The following is a 19,907-nucleotide window of genomic DNA, read 5'->3' as shown; positions in this document are numbered from 1 at the left end:
ACTACATATTAATCTCTGAACAAATTTTAAGTCCTGAACAAAATACTGGCAAACCAAATTTAGAAACGTATGTCAATAATAATAGCTAGGACTTCCCGGGTGGTCCAGCGGTTAAGACTCCACCCTCCTAATGCAGGGGGCCTGGGTTCGATCCCTGGTCAGGGAACTAGATCCCACATGCCGCAACTAAAAGAGCCCACATGCTGCAAGTAAAGATCCTGCATGCCGCAAAGAAGATCCTGCACGCTGCAAAGAAGATTTCGCATGCGGCAACAAAGATCCTGCGTGCCGCAGCTAAGACCCAGTGCAGCCAAATAAATAAATAAATATTTTTTTAAAAAAAGATTGTTGGGCCTTTCATTAAAAATAATAATAGCTAACATTTATTGAGCACTACGATAAATGAACTAACTCATTTAATCCTAACAACACTACGTTATGACTACTATCACCCATTTTACAGATGAAGAAGCTGACACACATTATGACTACCACCCATTTTACAGATGAAGAAGCTGACACACAGAGAAGCTAAGTAATTTGCCAAAGTCCACAGACAGAAAGTAGAGATCCTGGATTTTAAAAATACCAATGAGATTCTGATTTAACTGCTCCAGGAGTTGGACCCTATATTTTTTAAAGCACCCCAAGAGATGCTGGTATGCTGCCGGGGTTGTGAACCACTGCGCTAAGTCCATCAGCTAAGGCTTCCCCCGCCCTGAGAGAGATTACCTGGACATAGCCAGGGCAAGAGATGTTTTAGTGAGGATTTAAATATGAAACAAGAAGCAGAGAGGAGAAAACATGATTGGTAAGATCCTTTCCAACAAGGAAATTCTATGATCATGTGTCCCCACACCGTCTTTCTAGAATTCTAGAAGGTATAAGATTTCATGCTATAACACCAAACAGATCCAATTCTACTTCATCTTTGGAGAACCTTGTCGGTCAGTTTATTCTCTGGCATGCAGTACCCCCAGCAGAAAAAGAATATGGTAAAACATACTAGTAGCTTGTAATACTAAAGTTATTTTCAGACCAAAAAACAGAGCTCTACTTTATAGAAAGAGCAGCAAAAAGAGGGAATAACTCAAGAGGTCAACCTAATGTTTTTAGAAAGTGTAACTGGAAAATTGTTACTGAGCTGCCCAAAGACCAAGCCTCCTTCCCACTCCACATCTGTTAACTAAAGCTGAAACTACAAAGCAATCCTAACACTACCCTCCCTGTATCCTGTTGTTGACATGGGGAATGTGGCTCTGTGAGGTCAGGAACTGCTGTCACAGGCAGGAAGCAGAGCCAAGGCGACAACTGCTACCCTGCAAAGTTTAGGGGAGGGTTTGTGAGAAGAGATGGGAGGAAATACGGGCTGTCTTGGCTACCCCAGCAGGCTCCAGGAGGTTGGCCTCCAGCCCACTGCCCCATCCATCTCCCCCCACCAAGGAGAAGCACAAGCACTCACGGTTCCCCAAAACAGTGGCAACAGCTACTGCTAACATGACTTCTCTTTGATCCTGTAGAATCAGAGCTCCTCAGCCTTCAAGAAATTGGAACTACTGCAATTCCATCACTTCCCAAAACTACTCTTGCAGTTTTGGCACTGATTTTAAAGCTTTTTCCAGGGTGGGATACAGGAAAAACTATTAAGTCAAATAAATAAAATAACTGCAGATTGAACTCAGTGCCCTCAGACTTGGTTGTTCAGTAGGGTAGGCAAAGAGCCAACTGGTTCTACCACTTTCAATTCTGTGTGCTACTTTCCAGAAATGAGAGCTGATGTAGGTAGTCTCCCTACCTAAAGGGTGTTAGAGACCTAATGGTCCAGCCACATAAAACTTCTGACCATTTCTTCCCACGTTTCTCCCATCTTACGCCTTGGCTGATACTGCCTACCAGGTATGCTCTCTCCCACAACCCTTTCTGAAGTGCTTCTAACCTTCTTTTAAAGCCCAGCTCAAACTTCACTTACTATAAGATGTTCTCCTAAATCCCACACCCACTCCTGTATTAACTTCATTTAAGATCTGTTATAAAATGGCACCCCTCACCCTTTCCCCTTTTTAGATAGCCTTGTATCTGTCTCCAACAAGAAATCTGGCAGACAATGATGAAGTTTCATAGATCTTTGTTCACGTCTTTCAGTATCTCATACAAAGAAGACCTTTAGGAAATATTTGTTAAACAGAACGGAATTCAAGCCACATTCAGAGAAGTTGCTCTGCTGGTCTGACTTTGGTTTGCTATGGACACAATATGGTGCTCTTCCTCTTTACATGTCTTCTTTTGTTAGCTTGCTTTGAATATTAACTCTTTAAAAAGAATTTTACTATTTTCCTTCCTATATATGATTTTTGAGTTTTTTTAATTGAATATAGTTTACATAACATAAAATTCACCCTTTTAAAGTGTACAGTTCAGTGGTTCTTAGTATATTCACAAAGTTGTGTAATTTTTACCACTATTTAATTCCAGAATGTTTTCATCAACCCAAAAAAAACCCTGCACCCGTTAGCAGTCACTCCCCACTGCCACTCCACCCCTCCCCCGCCAGCCCCATAACCACAAATCTACTTTCTATCTCTGACATATATGACTTTAACAAAGCTTACAGTACTCTTAACTGTGCTTTTATTATACCTTAAAGCCAAATTTTACCTTCAAAAAGAAACAGTTTCTCTTATTTTAACATAACTATAAACAAAAATGTGATTTAACACAGCAACTTACTAAGGCATCATTTCAGGAGACAAAACAAAAACTCTTACCAGAAAAATCAGCTTACATGTCTACTTTCCCATTTGTTTTTGTTTTGTTAAGCTTCTTACTGAAGTATAATGTTCATATAGAAAAGTACACCTATCATAAGGTATACTTTGATAAGTTTTCAAAAACTGAGTACAAGTATAACCATCATTCAGATCAAAAACCAAACAGAAGCCCCACCATGTCTCTTTCAGTCACTAACCACCTCCAAGAGTAACCACTATCCTGACTTCTAGCAGCATACATTACTTCTGCTTATTCTTGTACTTTTATAAATAGAAGCATATAGTTTGCAACATAGAAAACTTCTACAATGAAATTCTGTGCCTTGTAATATTCACCATAATCTTCTTGTACAAAGCCATGACATTATCATCATCGAATGGTAGAAAGCCACACATAAGGACATATAGGAGTATGCCCATGCTCCAAACATCTGCCTGAGAAGGAGAAAAAAATAATAATTAAAAAAAAATTAGAACGCATTTCAAAATGGCACTACATGGAATCTTCACAGAGCTGGAAAAGAGCTCAGAAATCATCCAATTCAACCTGCTCCTTGTACAGTCTGAAGCCCAGAAAGGAAGGCTTGTCCAAAGTCACCCAGTCAATGGCAGGCCACCCAGGTAGGTCTCTTGACCAGTGACCAGTTCAGTTCAGAGTGACTAGTTCAGTGCACTCCCCTCTAATGCTCAATAGAAAATCACTTCTAGTTGGCTTGGATGGATTCGGCATGATAAGGAAGAAGATGAGATTAAGTCTCTGATTCTTTTTTAAATTTATTTAGGCTGCAGTGGGTCTTAGTTGCAGAATGCAGGATCTTTGCTGTGGCATGGGGGATCTTTTCTTTTTCGTTTTTTTTTTTTCAATTGCGGCATGCATGCGGGATCTAGTTCCCCGACCAGGGATCGAACCTGGGCCCCCTGCACTGGGAGTGCAGAGTCTTACCCACTGGACAACAGGGAAGTCCCTAGGTCTCTGATTCTGAAAGACAAAACTATAGTACTACTCAGGGTTTATTACATATGAGGATTATGTAAACATGCATGAGGATGTCAAAACAAGTCTTAAAATTTACTGCTGATAATCTGCAAATGTAACTAAGCTATACTGTAAAGTCCTCTCTATGTAGAGACACCTTAATAAAATTCAACAATTGATTTTTCAAGGATCGAGAATAGAAATTAGCCTGCCATCACAAATAGGCCTACAAATCTCAAAAGCCCAGAAAGGATACAGTAGAAACTAACACGATATTGTAAAGCAACTACACTCCAATAAAATTTTTTTTAAAGGGAGGGGAGGGGGCAAGAAAAAAAAGTCCCAGAAAGGAGCTTAGCCTTTACCTTAGGAAAATTTTAAGAGGTAAAAGGGCAGCATGTAGCATGTTTAAAGAAAAAAAAAGGTGGGGGGAAAGGACAGAGGGGAGAAATAGAGTTAAAATAACTTCAGCAGCATCACACATCTAGGTAGTACCTATACTAAATAACACAAATTTCACACCTAGTCCTGCCTACCAAATCGCATCAAATTATTAGGACTCAACTAGGAAGCCCCGAGTGAACAATTTACTTTCAAGCAAACACCAGATTTTTCTTCCAAGTTGCAGGAGGTCAGAAATTAACCATTTATGCCTGAAAGATATCAAATGCTTCATCTATAAATTGAGTCTTGACGGCATGGCACTCCTGACCAGGGTGTTATAGTCAAGGTAAAGAGACTACACAGGGAAGAGTGAGCTAACATGGCCTCATCAAATGCCATAAGAAGAGGTCAAAAGAGAGATTACATCTGAGGTTAAAGGAAAAGATGAAGAAAATAGTAGTAACATCCCCACAGAAATCTACAAAAGCCTGCTAGAGAGAAAAAAAAGCAGAAAAAGTATTCTTCAGTTAACGCATCAAAGCACCTTCACTTCACTGTTTTGAAATGGATATGAGAATAAATGAATCAACTAAAACCATAAACCAAAGAAAATACAAGTAAATCTATAAGCTACCAACTGCCAAATAAGAAAAAAATAACTGGGGGGAAGAGGGGTTTGAAACCACTTCCTCTGAGAAATTACAAAATGAATTAGAGATGTTTACCATAGAACATTCCTTAAAGCATGATCTGGACCATGAGCAACAGAATAACCAAAAATACTTTTTTTAGAATGAAGATTGCTAAAGCCCCACCTCAGAAAACAAAACCAAAAACTCTAAACATGCACAGCCCTGAGCTCTGCATATTTTAACAAGTGCCCCCAGACAATTCCTTGGTACACTGTCCTTAAGAAACTGTCCTAGAAGGATAGAAAGTTGAACTAAAATGGATAAGAAAACAAGATCCTATAGGAAAATCTTGATGCATTCAAACCAGCAGGGCCTCATCACCAGACCTCTAGGAATCTTGTGAGCATCAGGCATATGATTACCACTCCTTCTGGGAGACTGAATGGAACAGTGAAAAGAGTAGAGGTGTGCAGTAAGGCCTCACTCAGTTCAAATCTTGACCCATAGTTGCCAGCTGTGACCCTGCAAAGGCACTTAATTTCTGAGCCTCAATTTCTTCATCTTCTTATGAAACAGAGTAACAGTATTCGCTCCAAAGGATTTTTGTGAAAGGATCTATCATGTGGAACCCTTGTGCACTGTTATGGGAATGTAAAATGTTGCTGCCACTACAGAAATGAGTATGGCAGTTCCTCAAAATATTAAAAATAGAATTACCATATGATCTAGCAATTCCACATTTGGGTGTATATCCAAAAGAATTGAAAGCAAGGTCTCAAAGAGATATTTGTTTCTATCAGCATTATTCACAATAACCAAAAGGTGGAAGCAATCCCAGTGTCTACCCATGGATGAATGGAAAAATAAAATGTGATATATACATGCAATGTATGTTATTCAAGCTTAAAAAGGAACGAAATTCTGATACATGCTACACAACATGGATGAAGCTTGAAGATATTACACTATGTGAAATAAAGCAGTCACACACACACAAAAATATTGTATGATTCCACTATACAAGGTACCTAGAATAGTCAAACTCATAGAGACAGAAAGTAAAAGGGGGCTTCCCTGGTGGCACAGTGGTTAAGAATACGCCTGCCAATGCTGGGGACACAGGTTCGAGGCCTGGTCTGGGAAGATCCCGCATGCCGCGGAGCAACTAAGCCCGTGAGCCACCACTACTGAGCCTGTGCTCTAGAGCCCGTGAGCCACAACTACTGAGCCCGTGTGCCACAACTACTGAAGCCCGTGCGCTAGAACTCGTGCTCCGCAACAAGAGAAGCCACTGCAATGAGAAGCCCATGCACTGCAACGAAGAGTAGCCCCCACTCAACGCAACTAGAGAAGGCCTGCTTGAAGCAACAAAGACCCAACGCAACCAAAAATAAGTAAATAAATAGATTCTTTAAAAAAAAAAATTCAAATTGAGGGACATTTTACAAAATAACTGGCTTCCTCAAAGATTTCAAGGTCATGAAGATAAAGAAAGCCTAAGGAACTCTTTCAGATTAAAGAAGACCAAAGAAACACAACAATGCGATGCAAGATCCTGAATGGAATCCTGGACTAGAGGGAAAATATAGCTATAAAGGACCTTACTGGTACAATTAACACCATCTGAATATGAACTGTGGATTAAATAATTGTATCAGGGACTTCCCTGGTGGTCCAGTGGTTAAGAATCCACCTTCCAATGCAGGGGGCGCGAGTTCGATCCTTGGTTGGGGAACTAAGATCCCACATGCCACAGGGCAACTAAGCCCAAGCGCTCTAGAGTCCGTGCGCCACAACTACTGAACCCGCCTACCCTGGAGCCCGCGCACTGCAACGAAGAGCCCACGCACCGCAACCAAGACCCAATGCAGCCAAATAAATAAATATTTAATAAATTGTATCAATGTTAAATTATCTGATTTCAATAACTAAAGTGTGGTTATAAAAGAGAGAGTCCTTCCTTTAGGAAATATATACATGGTATTTAATGATAAAGGGGTATGATGTCTCCAACTTACTCTCAGTTGGTTCAAAAAATAATACACATACAGACAAACATAGAGAATGATAAAACAAATAGGGAAAAATGTAAACAATTATGAATTTGGCTAAATATATACAGAAGTTCCTCATTCCACATTTGTGACTATTCTGTAAGTTTGAGATTATATCCAAATAAAAGGTCACCAAAAACAAGTTAGTCCCCATCTTCTCATGTTACAAATTAAGTAAACCGGCATATCTCAAAGTTTCTCCCACATAACACCAGTTCCAAAAGATGCTCCACGTAAAAATTGGATTCTGTAGGTGCATAAAATTGAGACTAGCTGCCATCTGTGATGTTCTACTCTCAAAGGACACTGTACAGGGCTTCCCTGGTGGCGCAGTGGTTGAGAGTCCCCCTGCTGATGCAGGGGACACGGGTTCGTGCCCCGGTCCGGGAAGATCTCACATGCCGTGGAACAGCGGGGCCCATGAGCCATGGCTGCTGAGCCTGCGCGTCCGGAGCCTGTGCTCCGCAATGGCAGAGGCCACACCAGTGAGAGGCCCGCGTACCGCAAAAAAAAAAAAAAAAAAAAAGACACTGTACAGGAACATATTAAGATTTGGAGATGTCCTTAACTAAAGAAAACTGTTCAACCTAGCATTTCCAGATCTTCTGACAACTAAACCTTTTTAATTTTATGATACTAATATCAGCAAAACCAGTACTCCAGAGAGTGGAAGGGGCTGACTAGCTCGCTGTAGCCAGTGGTTAAGCAGGCAATGCCCAGGCCTTCTGAGCCTGGGCCTCTTACACGGGACTGCTGGCCTTGAATAGTTGGCTGTGAACAAAGTACACGTTTTCTCTGTGCTAACCAGCATCTCTGAAAACTGCGCCTATAATCCTGGCCTCATGTTCTACCTGGCTGGACTAATCAGTCTAAAACTATGGCACAGTTAAACACAAAAGCAACCACAACAAGCAACCACAACAACCAGAAATATATCCTTGTTTCAGAAGTATACTGTGTATTATTATATTTACTGCAAGTTGTTCATTTCACTTATTACTTTACATATCTCACTCTCTGAATACACAGCTCTTTGATTAACAAGTTTATTTCTTACCTCATTTCACCCTCAACATACAATGCCTGACTTACTACAGGTCACCAATAAATGTATATTGGTTATATATTGAATTAATCAGTGAATAATTACCTCTGATCCCAGATATGATTTGCCTTGTATTAACTCAGGTGCTGCATAAGCAAGACTCCCACAGCATGTCTGCAGGTGATAGTCCTTGTTACCCTGCCAATAAGATAAAAATGAAACACTTATTAACTACAGCCCTTAAGAAAATTAAAACCCTGATAAACATTCTTCAGCACAAGCAGAGAGATGCTAGATGAAGAATTACCCCAAATAATAAAAATAAAAGACTTCTGCTGCCAACTCAATACTCTGCCTATGTGCATGCACGCACATGTGGCTTCCTCTTCCCCGATTTCCAATACCACGACAACCCGACACAAAAAAAATCCTTCTCCCCTTAGCTCAGTCAAGCCAGGTTCGTACTTCCTAGGCATCCATTAGCATAATAATCAGCTTAGCATACATCCAAGCACCCATGTCTTCCCACTCCCAAGTACTCAAGGAAAAAGGGTTATTTCTCTATGGGACCCTATCTCCAATATCAAATCTTTACAAATACAGAAGAGTTTCTTTTCCCCTAGAGGGAAGAGAGCAAATGCTACACAGAATAGTGCCTTGGGAGTCTGCTTTCTAGACTCGGTTATAACACAAATCACGACCTGAGCTTCCAGATTGTTCAAATGAGGAATCTGCTCAACCTCCTCTGGTCTCCCATAGAAATATGGAGACATAATGAAAATGATACCACTGCCCAACAGTTATACAGAGTTCCACAAATGGCAGATGACTTGTGAAATTGTGAGATTTCATTTACAACTGCTACACACACCCAGAAGTAAGCTCCTCAGCTTAGGAAAGCTGAGGCCACCCTCTCCCAGCCAACCCCTGCTTTTTGAGATGGTGTCTGTGTGGGTTGAATCTGTGGCAGCCATAAATAAAGGCTAAGGGAGTCTGTCACACACATTCTCCACTGCCTCCTGTGATGAACATGACTTAAAACCAGCATATCTGCTCAAAGTATGCTTTATCTTTATTGCCTGCTGATCAGAAAAAATGCCTTCTAGCATTTGGTTCCCAGACACGAGACTCGACTGACAATCTCTGAAGAGCCAAGGGAAGGAGAGGAAAATCAGAAAGAATCAGACATTCAGCCAAAGGGGCAAAATCTGCCTCCCTTTGCATGCAGCTAATTCTGATTGGGGCAGGAAATAATCATGGGACTCCAAAGGGCTGAGACAGGTCTGAAATTTCAACATCCTTAATGAGGGTAGACAGCTCATTTTAGAGACTGTGAATACCATCATTAGAGAACTCGGGAGGAAGCTTCCTACAGCAGCCACACAGGAGAAGTTCAAAGTCACCTCAAAGAGAAGGTATGCTGGAGAACACCAGTACCTAACTATGGAGTGCAAATTAAAGAAATATATCACGGTATAAATTTTAAAGTGCATATGGACTTTTTCCTTCTTCTATTAGAAGGAAAGGGGATTGTCTCTCAAAATGTAACTAACTGCTAGTTATATAACCATTTGGATAATAAAGAACAGATTTGCACTAAATTCCCAAAACTCATATCTAAATCAACAAAGGCATCATCTAGTGGCAACACACTCTAACTGCAAGAACACGGTCAATTCAGCATTCACACCATGACGGCCTCCTGTCACCTAGGTGCTGTAAATTCTCTCACAGCATACCCATGGGGTCTTCAGCAGGACCAACCCTGGACCTAGAGCAGTGGTTTTCAACCTTGGTTGTATATTAAAATCATCTAGAGAACTTATAAAAACCATGAAATTGAACATTCTTCTCAATGGACGCAACCAGGCTCAATAAAGACTAGGTGGAAGTCAGTGTAAGATAACATACTAAGAAGAACACTGACAAAGGAAATAAATGCATTTTTATCTCTGCACTTACCTTGGGTTTTGCACAGAGACCAAAGTCGATCAGCTTTAATTTATGATCTTCATCAAACAACAAATTTTCCTGAAAAAACAAAGATATTTTCATAACTATATACTGTCTTCCTTATATCACATCCCACCTCTAGCTATTTCTAAAATCACTTTAAGGTTGTTTATATTAAACAGCGTGGGTACAAGAATGAAAATCATTAAAAAAGAATGAAATGACAAGAACATAAGGGAAGAGAAGATGAATGTTGATAACTATCCTGCTTCCCCTCAAGACACATTAGCATAAACCATTTTCTCTTTGGTGCTCTGAGGTTCAACTACAAGCAAACACAATGTGTGCCAAAAGCAAGTTTGAACAAAAAGAGCAAGTCTGAACTCAAATCAAAGTGTTGGATATAAACAGAGGGAATGGATAGAAACAGGGAAAAGGATAGAAACTGCCATATCTTGTTAGACCAATTCTAGGTCCCTAACCCTAGTACCAAATAACATTAAAATCCATGTTCACCATCATGCATATCAGTCAGAGCCTACAGACTTAAGAGTATCAAATTTTTATTCTGTCCTTGAAAAGTTGAGTCTGTTCATTCCACTGAACTGTTCCTTTCTGAAGCATAATGGAATGAAAATTAAAGGAAGATGGTGCCAGGAAGAGAGTATTGAGAGGAAAATACTCAATGACAATATTCTCAAAGAAAATACTACAACTCTTCTTTCCTAGAAATAAAACCCTGAGGTTCATATTCTGCAGCTGACTACAAAGATATTTATAATGTCACACATGATTGACAGAGAAAAAGAATGCCAATAATAAGTCTAACCAGAAGAGCCTACCAGGAGTCAAAAGTCAAGGAGGAAAAAGAAGTGATACATTAGGAATAGAACAACAACAACAACAAAAAGCAAAGCCCAGACAAATTCTAAACAGAAAGAACATTTGGAAACCTAGTAATGACAGGTAAATGATGTTGAACTCTCAGGTGACCATCTGTGAAGCAGTCACTTACTGGTTTGAGGTCCCTGTGAGCAAAGCCTTGGCTGTGCACGTAAGCAACTGCAGACACTATCTGACGGAAGACAACTCGGGTCTCCTCCTCCGACAGGCGATCCTGGGAAATTATGTAGTCAAACAGCTCTCCTCCAGGGCAATACTTAAAGAGCAATAGTCACATAAATATTGTTAATACTTACAGAAATCACTTCAGAGGAATTTAAAATAAAAAATTATACCTAACTCAGAGATATTATTAATTCAATTTACAAGCAAGGGAACAAACTAAGTAAGGCACATTCAAAAATACACTCTCAGTATTCCAAGAAAGAGAACAACAGCTTTTGGTCTCGAGCAGTTTTATTACCAGTAAGTAGAAGTAGAACCAACTACCACTGTGATTTTAAGTTCATTCAGGGTTTTTATATTTTTATAGCAAAGTATTAATACCCATTCTAATCTTAATGCACTCACATTTAGTGTAGTTACTTGAAACAAACAAAAACCCAGCAGCAATTATTGCTTCTCCATTCGGAAGATCAGTGATTTTTAGTCTATACCAGAAAGAACCAATTATACACAAGTTCCTCAGAGGCTACAAAAGAACGGGTACCAGAGCACAAAGCTCTATCTAGGTTTTCCATCCCTTCTTCACCAGAGCAGCTCCACTATTCTGTAAATGGGGGTTTCCATTTAAGATTTCATTTCATTTTAGCAATATCAATTAAAATTACAGATGGAGATAGCCTATGACCTCATACGTTCACATTTAGGAACTGTTCCTATAGATACACTCTCACATCAAAAAACAATGCACGTTTAAGATCATTCACTGCAGCAGCATAGCTTGTAACAGCAAAAGACTGGAAACAACACGAATGTACTCACACTACATAAAATGGCATTCCATGCAGCCATAAAAAGAAGGAAGAAAAAAAAAAAGAGGAAACTCTTTATAAGCTGATATGAAACAATCTCCAATATTAAGTGAAAAAAGCAAGGTGTAAAAGAGAATATACTGATATAATGACTTGCAAAAAGCATTATGCTGAATAAAAGAAGCCAAATACAAAAGAATACACACTGTATGATCCTATTTTTATCAAGCTCTAGAATAGGTAAAACTAATCTCTGCTGATAAAAATCAGGTCAGTGGTTGTTGAGAAGGGCACTGGGATGGTGGGGTAACAGGGATTAACTTCAAGGGTCAGGAGAAAACTTTCTAGTGTAGTGGAAATGTTTTACACCCTGAGTGGGGTGGGAAATACATGGGTATGTACCTTTTTCAAAAACTATGTACCTAATGTGTTCATTTTCTTGTATATAAATTATACTTAGTCAATTTTTTAAATGCTATCCAATAAGATTTACATAAAGAAAACAGCCTACTTTGTATTTTCAAATAAAGAAATACAAAATAGAGTAAAACAGAAACATCAAAAATCTCTATGAATATGCATTGATGGTCTCCAAGCTAACATGTTAAATAGGGGGGAAAAAAGGTACAGAATAATATTATAGTATGTGACCATTTGTATGACAGAAACCAGTAAGCTACACATAAATATATGTGAAAACACATATATATATATATATATATATATAAAATATACATAGGTATTTCTAAGTACACGGAAAATACATAGGAAACCAAAAAAGTAAGTGATTAACATAAGGGAAAGGAAACAGGATGACTGGGACAGAGGAGAGAGAGAATTTTACTTTTCAATATATACTCTCTCGTATCTTTTTTTTTTTTTAATATTTATTTTTTTAATTTATTTTCTTTCTTTTTTTTTTTCTTTTGGCTGTGTCTTAGTTGTGGCACGCAGCATCTTCCTCAACGCATGCGGGATCTTTCATTGCGGCGCAGGCCTCTCTCTAGTTGTGGCGTACAGGTTTTCTCTCTCTAGTTGTGGACCACAGGCTCCAGAGCACAGGGCCTCTGTAGTTCGCGGAACGCACGCTCTCTAGTTGAGGCACATGGGCTCAGTAGTTGTGGCACGCAGGCTTAGTTGCCCCACAGCATGTGGGATCTTAGTTCCCCAACCAGGGATCAAACCTGCATCTCCTGCATTGGAAGGCAGACTCTCCACCACTGGACCACCAGGGAAGTCCCCTCTCTTGTATCCTTTAAATTTTGTCCCAGGTTCATGGATTTTGGGTTTTTTTGAAGTATTTAATTTGGACAAAAGGATCAACTTTTAAAAAGGCTTTAAATTCACCACTGTAAACCATGTGGGTGGATCTACAGTGTAATAAAGAGAAAATGGCCCTATGTCCAAAACTTTCAGCATTATGAATTTTAAAATGTGCTTTTAAAACAGAGTTAATCTGTCAAAATGATGTGCAGTTACAAATTATTTGGCTGAGACTAAGGAAAATGAAACGAAATGAATGATACATGTTCTAAAGACTTTACATTTCAAGCCAAAAGGGGCAGGTTAAAACCTGAAAGAGTTTGGTTCAAATAACACATACATTAAAGTCTACCTATAGGCTGCGGGTTGAACTGTGTCATTCCAAAAAGATATGTTCAAGTCCTAACACCTGGTACCAGTGAATGTGACCTTATATGTCAATAAGGTCTTTATAGATGTAATCAAGTTAGAATGAGGTCATACTGGATTAGGGTGGAACCTAATCCAATTGTTTGTATCCTTGTATGAAGAGATAAATTTGGACACAGACACAGACACACAGGTAAGACAACACCATTTGAAGACAGAGGCAGAGATGGTGCATCTATAAGCCGAGGAATGCCAAGGATTGCCAGCAACCATCTGAAACTAGGAAAGAGGCATAGAACAGATGATTCAGAAGGAAGCAACCATGTACACACCTTGATTTCAGACTTCTAACCTCCAGAACTATGGGACAGTAAGTTCCTATTTTAAACCACATTTGTGGCAGCCCTAGGCTAATACATCATATAACACTGAAATGAATCCTTCCCTCTAGGAACAAATTCTAACATATTCTGTCCACTAAATTACACCATCCCATTAGGAGGGTATCAGAAAGGATACATTTACAATGTATCTCCAATTTATTATATATGCCTACTTGATCTAAATTGTTACAGAACTCAAACAGGTAAGCCATTTCACATTTAATCTTTCATCAAAAAGAGTCATGTACCAAAATGTTCATTGCAGCTCTATTTACAATAGCCCGGAGATGGAAACAACCTAAGTGCCCATCATCGGATGAATGGATAAAGAAGATGTGGCACATATATACAATGGAATATTACTCAGCCATAAAAAGAAACGAAATTGAGCAATTTGTAATGAGGTGGATACACCTAGAGTCTGTCATACAGAGTGAAGTAAGTCAGAAAGAAAAAGACAAATACCGTATGCTAACACATATATATGGAATTTAAGAAAAAAAAAATGTCATGAAGAACCTAGGGGTAAGACAGGAATAAAGACACAGACCTACTGGAGAACAGACTTGAGGATATGGGGAGGGGAAAGGGTGAGCTGTGACAGGGCGAGAGAGAGTCATGGACATATACACACTAACAAACGTAAGGTAGATAGCTAGTGGGAAGCAGCCGCATGGCACAGGGATATCGGCTCGGTGCTTTGTGACCACCCAGAGGGGTGGGATAGGGAGGGTGGGAGGGAGGGAGACACAAGAGGGAAGAGATATGGGAACATATGTATATGTATAACTGATTCACTTTGTTATAAAGCAGAAACTAACACACCATTGTAAAGCAATTATACCCCAATAAAGATGTTTAAAAAAAAAAAGTTTAATCTTTCAGGTGAAATGTACTTTTCCCATAACTATTGATAAAATGAGTGAGAATGGTCTGAATGTTTGTGTCCCTCCAAAAATTCATGTGTTGAAATCCTAACCCCCAAAGATGGTGGCATTAGAAAGTGGGGCCTTTGGGAGGTGATTAAGACATGAGGGCAGAGCCCTCATGAATGAAATTAGTGCTCTTCTAAAAGAGGCTCCAGAGAGATCCCTAGCCCTTTCTATCATATAAGGACACAGCAATAAGGTACCAGTTATGAACCAAGAAGAGCGCCCTCACCCGACCATGATGGTGCCTTGATCTTGGAATTCCCAGCCTCCAGAATTGTAAGAAATGATTCTGTTGTTCAGAAGCTTCCCAGTCTGTGATATCTTGTTACAGCAGCCCAAACAGACTAAGACAATGACCAAATAACTTTAGGTCTCTGGAACATACTACTGACCTCGAGAACCATGAATATTTTGTTGGCTGTCTCTATCACATGGTAGAGTTGACATATATGCTGATGTCTCAAGTTCTTCAAGGCATCAATTTCTGTTTTGACCCGGGGCAAATCACTCTGTGACAAAACATTTCATTAAATGAGCAATAAACCTATTTGGGAAGTGCTCCAAGCATCAATATCACCAACTTTAATACTAAGTAGCAAAAGCAATCAACAGCCTCAAAACAATTTGTTCAACAATATAGAAATAAAAAACAAAACTTATTTGTGTGTACATTTTAAAAAGGCCTTGAGGGTTTTATGAAAGACAAGCTCAATGTGGGGCAATAGTAAAACATCTAGAAAAATTAAAATAATCTCAGACTCCCTTTAGAAGGTTAGCATTCCAAACAAGGAAAATGACAGAAACACTACTCAGTGTACATGCCTTGGCTACCACTTCGGTCCCAGCAATGTCCATTAAGAAGCATGCTGAGCTAAAAATTGGTGAATGTACATTAAAGGTATTCACTGTCTCAGTCTTCCAACTTTTCAAGGAGCTTGAAATTTTTCAAAATAAGAAGTTGGGGGACTTCCTGGTGGTCCAGTGGGTAAGACTCCATGCTCCCAATGCTGAGGGCCTGAGTTCGATCCCTGGTTGGGGAACTAGATCCCACATGCATGCTGTAACTAAGAAATCCACATGCAGCAACTAAAGAGCCTGTGTGCTGCAACTGAGACCTGGCACAGCCTAAATAAATAATAAATATTTAAAAAAAAAAAAAAAAGAAGTTGGTTGGGGAGGAGGGTAAACCAAGTTGAAAAACTTTCAAAGTCCATATTAAAGATAGAAATCCAGATATCCATGAAGTAAACAAGTAAAATTTTATTATAAAAAGGGATTTGATCTAATGATCTGTGGTTTAATATCCAATTATCTAGGGCCATGCAACCAGATATTAGTTCTTAACCAAGAATCAATTGTAACTTTGACTATTTTGATATGATAATTTTTTTTCCTTCTTTTTTGGGGGATGTGGGAGTCTGATGACTAAAACCCTGAAAGTAATCAAAATATTTTTAAAGTCCCAAGAAGTAACTAAAATAAACATAGTAACAATAAAAAATACAAAAACAAGTTTAGAAATAATGAACTAATATCATCATATTGATGATTTAGAATAAGTTTTGAGTACTCATGTGGTAATGCATTTTGTAATAACAGTTCACATTTTGTCTGCTATTTAAGTGTTTGCTGTGTCCAAGTAAATAAGTCATACTAAAGTTATAACTGAAGTTGAAATTGCTTAAGGGAATTAATCAGTTTTGTAACCAATGTTTAAATGCTCAAGAAAAATGTTTTTTAATACCTTTTTATTAGTTTAATAGAGTATTGAGCACTGAAAACAAAAATATTGAAGGAGAGCCTGAATTGTCAGTTGATAGGTTATTAAAAATAATTTCTGATATAGATCATTGTGTAATTCTGGCATATATTTCAGAAGGAGTTCAAAGAAGTGAGTGATGTTATTATAACAAAACATATTCTCTTTGACTAATTTATGTATGTTAATCAGCACTTCCAACCTTAAAAATAAAGTAACAATTGATATTAAACTCTGTCTCGTCCTAACAAAAAGAGAGACCCCCAAAAAAGTCCAACGTGTCTCATATAAATATGCATTTTCAGTAAAGTGATTTTTATGTTTGATAATTATCAACACATAAAATGTTTGTGCTGTTTTACTCAACTGTATACTAATAATAATTATAATGCTAACTCAATCGCAAAGAATAAAAAACTTTAACCCTCAGAGATTTTTGGTCAGAGGACAAAAAAAAAGATTTAAAAAAAATTTTTTTAATTTATCTCCAAAAAGACAAACAATCACAGATGCATACTAAGAGACTAGTGAATTCTCAGCAGAAAGAGACCAGAACAAAGCATAGAAACGAAACCATACAAGAGATGGTAGAAAGAATTAGAAAAAAAAAGACCACTCAGGATGACTTCAAACACTGGGAAGGGTATATAATGCCCAAAGACCATCAAAAGAGACAGATCCTCCCTTAATAGAAAAATGGAAAACTTTATGCACATTATAGCCAAGATCACAAATTAAATGGGCTGCTTTAGAAGGTAATGAGCAACTCAATCCTAGAAGCATTCATGTAGAGGAAAAAAAGGCCGATTAAGAAAAGGATTTCATAATTTCTAATAGTAGTTAGAATAGATTTTGAGTAAAATTTATTCTTTGAATAAAATTCTGGGACATAAGATCGATCTATACTATAAAGTAGATCAACATTTAGTAAGGGTATCATGAGAAGATAAAGAAGGGAAATATCAATACCCAGAAACACCTACAAGACTATGAAACAACTGCAGAAAAATGGACCCTGTCAACTTCAAATATGTGCCATTGCCCTGTATTAAAATTAAGAACAAAGTAACTCCTTCCCCAGATTACTTTTTTTTTTTAATTTATTTATTTATTTATTTGGCTGCATTGGGTCTTCATTGCTACGCACAGGCTTTCTCTAGTTGCGGCGAGCGGGAGCTACTCTTTGTTGCAGTGCGCAGGCTTCTCATTGCGGTGGTTTCTCTCGTTGAGGAGCACGGGCTCTAGGCACGTGGGCTTCAGTAGTTGTGGCTCGCGGGCTCTAGAATGCAGGCTCAGTAGTTGTGGCGCACAGGCTTAGTTGCTCCGTGGCATGTGGGATCTTCCTGGACCAGGGATTGAACCCATGTCCCCTGCACTGGCAGGCAGATTCTTAACCACTGCGCCACAAGGGAAGTCCCCAGATTACTTTTTAAAACCATAGATTTATACATAACTGGCTATGGAAATATTATTCTAATAAAAGAGCAGTAACTAGAACATTAGAGCAAATTCAAGTTTTAATTCACAAAACTGATCTATAAATATTTTTTAAGTAATGTTAAACTTACCCCTAGTGCATTTTTATCCATGATTTTTATAGCTACCAGTTCTCCAGTGAGGATATGGAAGGCAAGTTTGACCTTTGCAAAGCCACCTAAGTATGGGAAAATGTATTATGAAGAGAGAAGCAAACTAACTTAAATATCATCATCAGAGCAAACTGAGAACTCAGGCACAAAAAACCTTTCCACATACTTTTATAAGGGTCTATTGATCTATATTTTTCTGAAGTTTGTGGCCCTTTCTTCTTGTTGCTTCCAAAGTGTTGGCCATGATCCTAGCCTCTCCTCATCCAATGACTAACTAAAGACTCTTTGCCATGATAGGATATCTTTAATTTTGCAATGAAGAAGTAGGAAAAAAGGATTCATTCTCTAGAAATTTGTTTTATAATTAACATTGCAATTAAACCTGCTTTATAATTAACATTGCCAGAACACAATATGAAGTTGGAGAGACAAAAGACAAGTAATATGAAATTTCCATTCAGTGTTAAAACTGTAAAAATAAGCAATTATGTTTCAAAACTGGCTCAAAAGCTGGATAAAGGTCTACATTTAGGTATCTAAAAGAAACCGCCAGCTGAGCGCTTCTAGAAAGAAGCTCCTGGTAGTTCCTCCCATGGTCTTCCTCATCTCAGTAAATGGCAACTCCATCTTCCCAGGTGCTCAGGCCAAAAATCCAGAAGCCATTTTTAGCCCCTCGCTTTTGTCTCACACCACATATCCAACCCTCCAACAAATCACACTGGCTCTGTCTTCAAAAATATATTAATGTTTACCTTGGGAGAAAGGCAGCAGGCACTGACTTGAAATTTCTATGTCCTGATCTGAGCAGGGAACATACGGGTATATGTGTACAAAAACTCCATCAAAATTAGCACACTTTGCTTATTTTACTATGTGTTATGCCTCAATATACTATACTTAAATGTACATATGTGTGTATATGTCTGTATACAGAATCTCACTCCTTTCTATACACAGAATCTCACTACCTTCAATTCTATCACCATCCAAGTCACCATCATCTCCAGTATCACTCACCTAAATTATTGCAATAACCTCCTAACATCTATGTTTTTCCATCCTTGCCCTCTCCCAGCCAGTCTTTTCACAACCAAGCAGCCAGAGTGAACCTTAAAAACAAAAGGTCAGACCACTACTTGGCTCAAAACTCTCTAGTGACTTTTATTCTAAATAAAATGAACCACAAGGCCCCTCCTACAATTCTCCTCTCTCTTGCTCCACTTTTTCTTACTAAAATAGGTTGAAGAATTTTAAAACTACATAAGTTAGGCTAAAAAGCTCTTGGCTGCCCAAATACACTATACTCTCAAATAGATGACCTATCCTCTCCAAGAAGAAAATAATTACCTGTCCCAACAGTTTCATATAATTCATAGTATTTGAGAAGTTCATCATAATCTTTCATAGTCCTCCTGGAAGTTTACTCAAAATTATAAAAAGAACCTGTAAGACAAAAACAAAAACAGTACATGATCAAAAAAGGAACTATTAAGAGACTATCTCCTTCATTCTTATTGAGATCCCTAAAAAATAAAAATAGAGCTACTGTATAAAAAAAAAAGAGAGAGACTATCGCCTTCATTCTTGTAACTACAAATATAAATAAGTCTTAGGCATATAAATGATACTGGAAAAACTGATTAGCCATATAAAAAAAATGGATTCCTATCTCACACCATACATAAGAATCAATTCCAGATCAAATAAAGACTTAAATATGAAAGGTAAGCCTTTGAAGTTTTAATATAGTATTGTCATCATTTCAGGATAGAAGAGGATCTTTTAAAGAGACACAGAAAGTGCTAATCATAAAAAATAATAATAGAGAATTCTCTGGCAGTCCAGTGGTTAGGACTCCAGGCCCTCACTGCCGAGGGCCCAGGTTCAATCCCTGGTCGGGGAACTAAACTCCCACAAGCCGTG

The 19,907-nt window shown here is 38.4% G+C and overlaps 1 protein-coding gene across 4 annotated transcripts in view; it reads right to left on the bottom strand.

Moving 5' to 3' along the window:
* MELK (maternal embryonic leucine zipper kinase) overlaps nt 1-19,907 on the bottom strand; it is a 151,234-nt gene that overhangs the window by 123,960 nt on the left and 7,367 nt on the right. For all 4 annotated transcript variants that reach the window (XM_079926399.1, XM_079926401.1, XM_079926402.1 and 1 more), the window contains exons 2-8: nt 19,332-19,427; nt 17,964-18,049; nt 15,029-15,145; nt 10,828-10,971; nt 9,822-9,890; nt 7,965-8,057; nt 3,105-3,203 (exon numbers count right to left, since the gene is read on the bottom strand). In XM_079926399.1, coding sequence (XP_079782525.1) covers nt 3,105-3,203; nt 7,965-8,057; nt 9,822-9,890; nt 10,828-10,971; nt 15,029-15,145; nt 17,964-18,049; nt 19,332-19,389 — 666 coding nt within the window. In that variant the 5' untranslated portion in view covers nt 19,390-19,427. The remainder of the gene's footprint in view (nt 1-3,104; nt 3,204-7,964; nt 8,058-9,821; nt 9,891-10,827; nt 10,972-15,028; nt 15,146-17,963; nt 18,050-19,331; nt 19,428-19,907) is intronic.

This window comes from Stenella coeruleoalba (genome assembly GCF_951394435.1).
Source record: "Stenella coeruleoalba genome assembly, chromosome: 7".
Classification (NCBI taxonomy): Eukaryota; Metazoa; Chordata; class Mammalia; order Artiodactyla; family Delphinidae; genus Stenella; species Stenella coeruleoalba.
The sequence above is the reverse complement of the archived record's forward strand: the minus strand, read 5'-3'. Positions and strand labels throughout refer to the sequence as shown.